Source organism: Tigriopus californicus, chromosome 11, assembly GCF_007210705.1.
Source record: "Tigriopus californicus strain San Diego chromosome 11, Tcal_SD_v2.1, whole genome shotgun sequence".
Taxonomy (NCBI): domain Eukaryota; kingdom Metazoa; phylum Arthropoda; class Copepoda; order Harpacticoida; family Harpacticidae; genus Tigriopus; species Tigriopus californicus.
The window spans coordinates 7,724,126-7,726,079 of record NC_081450.1 but is presented as its reverse complement, the minus strand read 5'-3'; the positions used below and the strand labels follow the sequence as shown (position 1 = coordinate 7,726,079).

The window sequence follows — 1,954 nt, the reverse complement described above, 5'->3', positions numbered from 1 at the left end:
CTGTGGATCTGTGGAAATGTGGCTCGATAACAGCGCCTACTCCCCACATTTAAATCCTGTAAATTGATGTAAGCAGATTGGTGTTTGCTTATGCACAGTTTGAAATGAAACTTGGACACTCTCAAGCACCACTCTACCATTCTTTTCAACACCAGCTCAATGGAACACTGGAGGTCCACTTCCCATATGATTTGCAATGAGCTACACAAAATGATGGTGGATTGCAAAATGCCGGTGGATTGATTTAAATGACAACCTTCAAAAGACAAAGAATTCATCTAGTTTCAAATTAATAGTGGACTAAAGAGGTTTCTTCTCTATTACTGTAATGCACAAGATCTGTTTCAGTGTTATAAACCACTATGTCAAACATCTCCTGTTCATGTTTGTTGAAGTTAAAGGTTAGTAGATAGGGCGTATTCTGAAAAGGTTGAAGGGCATGTTCCTGTCCATTCACTATGAAAGTCAATGACCGAGCCTAGACATCACACTGGCTAAAAAAATCGAAGGCCCTAAATCGGTGGCTGATATAGGTTGCAATGTGAGGTGGCTACTTTTTGTTATTTTGTCCAAAGTTGTAAAATTGAGTCATTTGCAAATGAGCTTTTGCCAAAAGACGTGTGAATTCAAGAGGGGAATTGAATTTCGGGGCACACTGTACATACCTTACAAACGACAAGAAAGCAGTCTCACCTGAATCCCTCTGAGGAAATGCCACAACACTCGAATTCCGATTGAACTAAGTCGATGAGATTTTGAAAATCTAAATCGTCTCGATAGTTCTTTATCAGCTCATCGGACATCGAACCCTCCATAAAATAGAGTACTTTATGTGGAAATATGAAACCTATAGGATGAATGAAACAACAAATAAGCATTAAACGCATGATGTTGGAATTCTTTTTCACATAAACATACCAAATGCCATGCACATATGTCATTTCATGAACACAGAAGAAGACAATTGGTCACACTTTACAACTTTATTTTTTCATTAATTTTTCCTAGCATTGAATCAGATGAGGGCAATATAGTTCAATTGAATGTGTTTTAACACACAAATATGTTGCTGTACATGCTTCTAAAATCGATGTTCTTTTATGTATTGCAACTCATTCCTACTAAGATCTACTGTGAAGAAAGCTCATTATGTGTCTTTTCTGACAAAAATGTATGTTTCATTCAAGAAACCTTAAAATAAGCTTATTTGCCGTAATTTTTATTCTTTTTTCGTTTGATTTTTTACTTGCTTTTCTAACCGGCCCAGTACTATTAAAATGAAAGGCAATACTTCGTCTAGTTACTACCTTTCAATCTGTATATGATATTTGGTCTACCAATGAATTTGAGTTAGCAGACCAAGCTAGTCTTTGAATGTAAGGTTGATCTGGAAAGCTATAGAAAAATTTGTCAAAGTTTGACTTGATACAAGATCAAGAAGGCCCACGTATTCCCTACAAACATTAGAGGGAAGCAAATTGAACAATGAAGGAGCCCTAGAAAGAAGAGATGTGGACTTCATTGTTCGAACTAGCCTGGATTCTCAAAGGCTTGAAGGTGCTCTCACAACGCACATTAAGCCTCTACGGTCACTGCAATTGACCCTAAATCCTGGGTTGGGACAAAGCAAGAAACAAGAAGGGAAGCAAATTAAAGAATAAGTTCGATTCCGCATCTCTTTAACTAGTATTGCCAACACTGCCAAATTGGCCTGGAGTGAGTTTCAACCAAGAGAGGATATTTTTGAGTTTGGAAGCATGTTAGGGTCAGTAAATCCTTTTGCGTGATGATTAAACTCTTTATTTTGTAATTTAGTTAAAAGTACGATTCTAACTTCGAAAAATAACAAAAATGTGTTTTAGTCTGAGAGAACGTTTGAATATTGCTCTAGCCTTAAGCAAGAAAAAATCAAGCCTGAAATGACGTGCATGGAAGCACATATTTATACAGATCC

General features: G+C 36.8%; 1 protein-coding gene across 2 annotated transcripts in view; it reads right to left on the bottom strand.

Annotated features, from left to right (window-relative positions):
• LOC131890588 (tetraspanin-33-like) overlaps nucleotides 1-1,954 on the bottom strand; it is a 30,052-nt gene that overhangs the window by 7,668 nt on the left and 20,430 nt on the right. For both annotated transcript variants that reach the window (XM_059239959.1, XM_059239960.1), the window contains exon 6: nucleotides 694-847. In XM_059239959.1, the coding sequence (XP_059095942.1) occupies nucleotides 694-847 (154 nt within the window). The remainder of the gene's footprint in view (nucleotides 1-693; nucleotides 848-1,954) is intronic.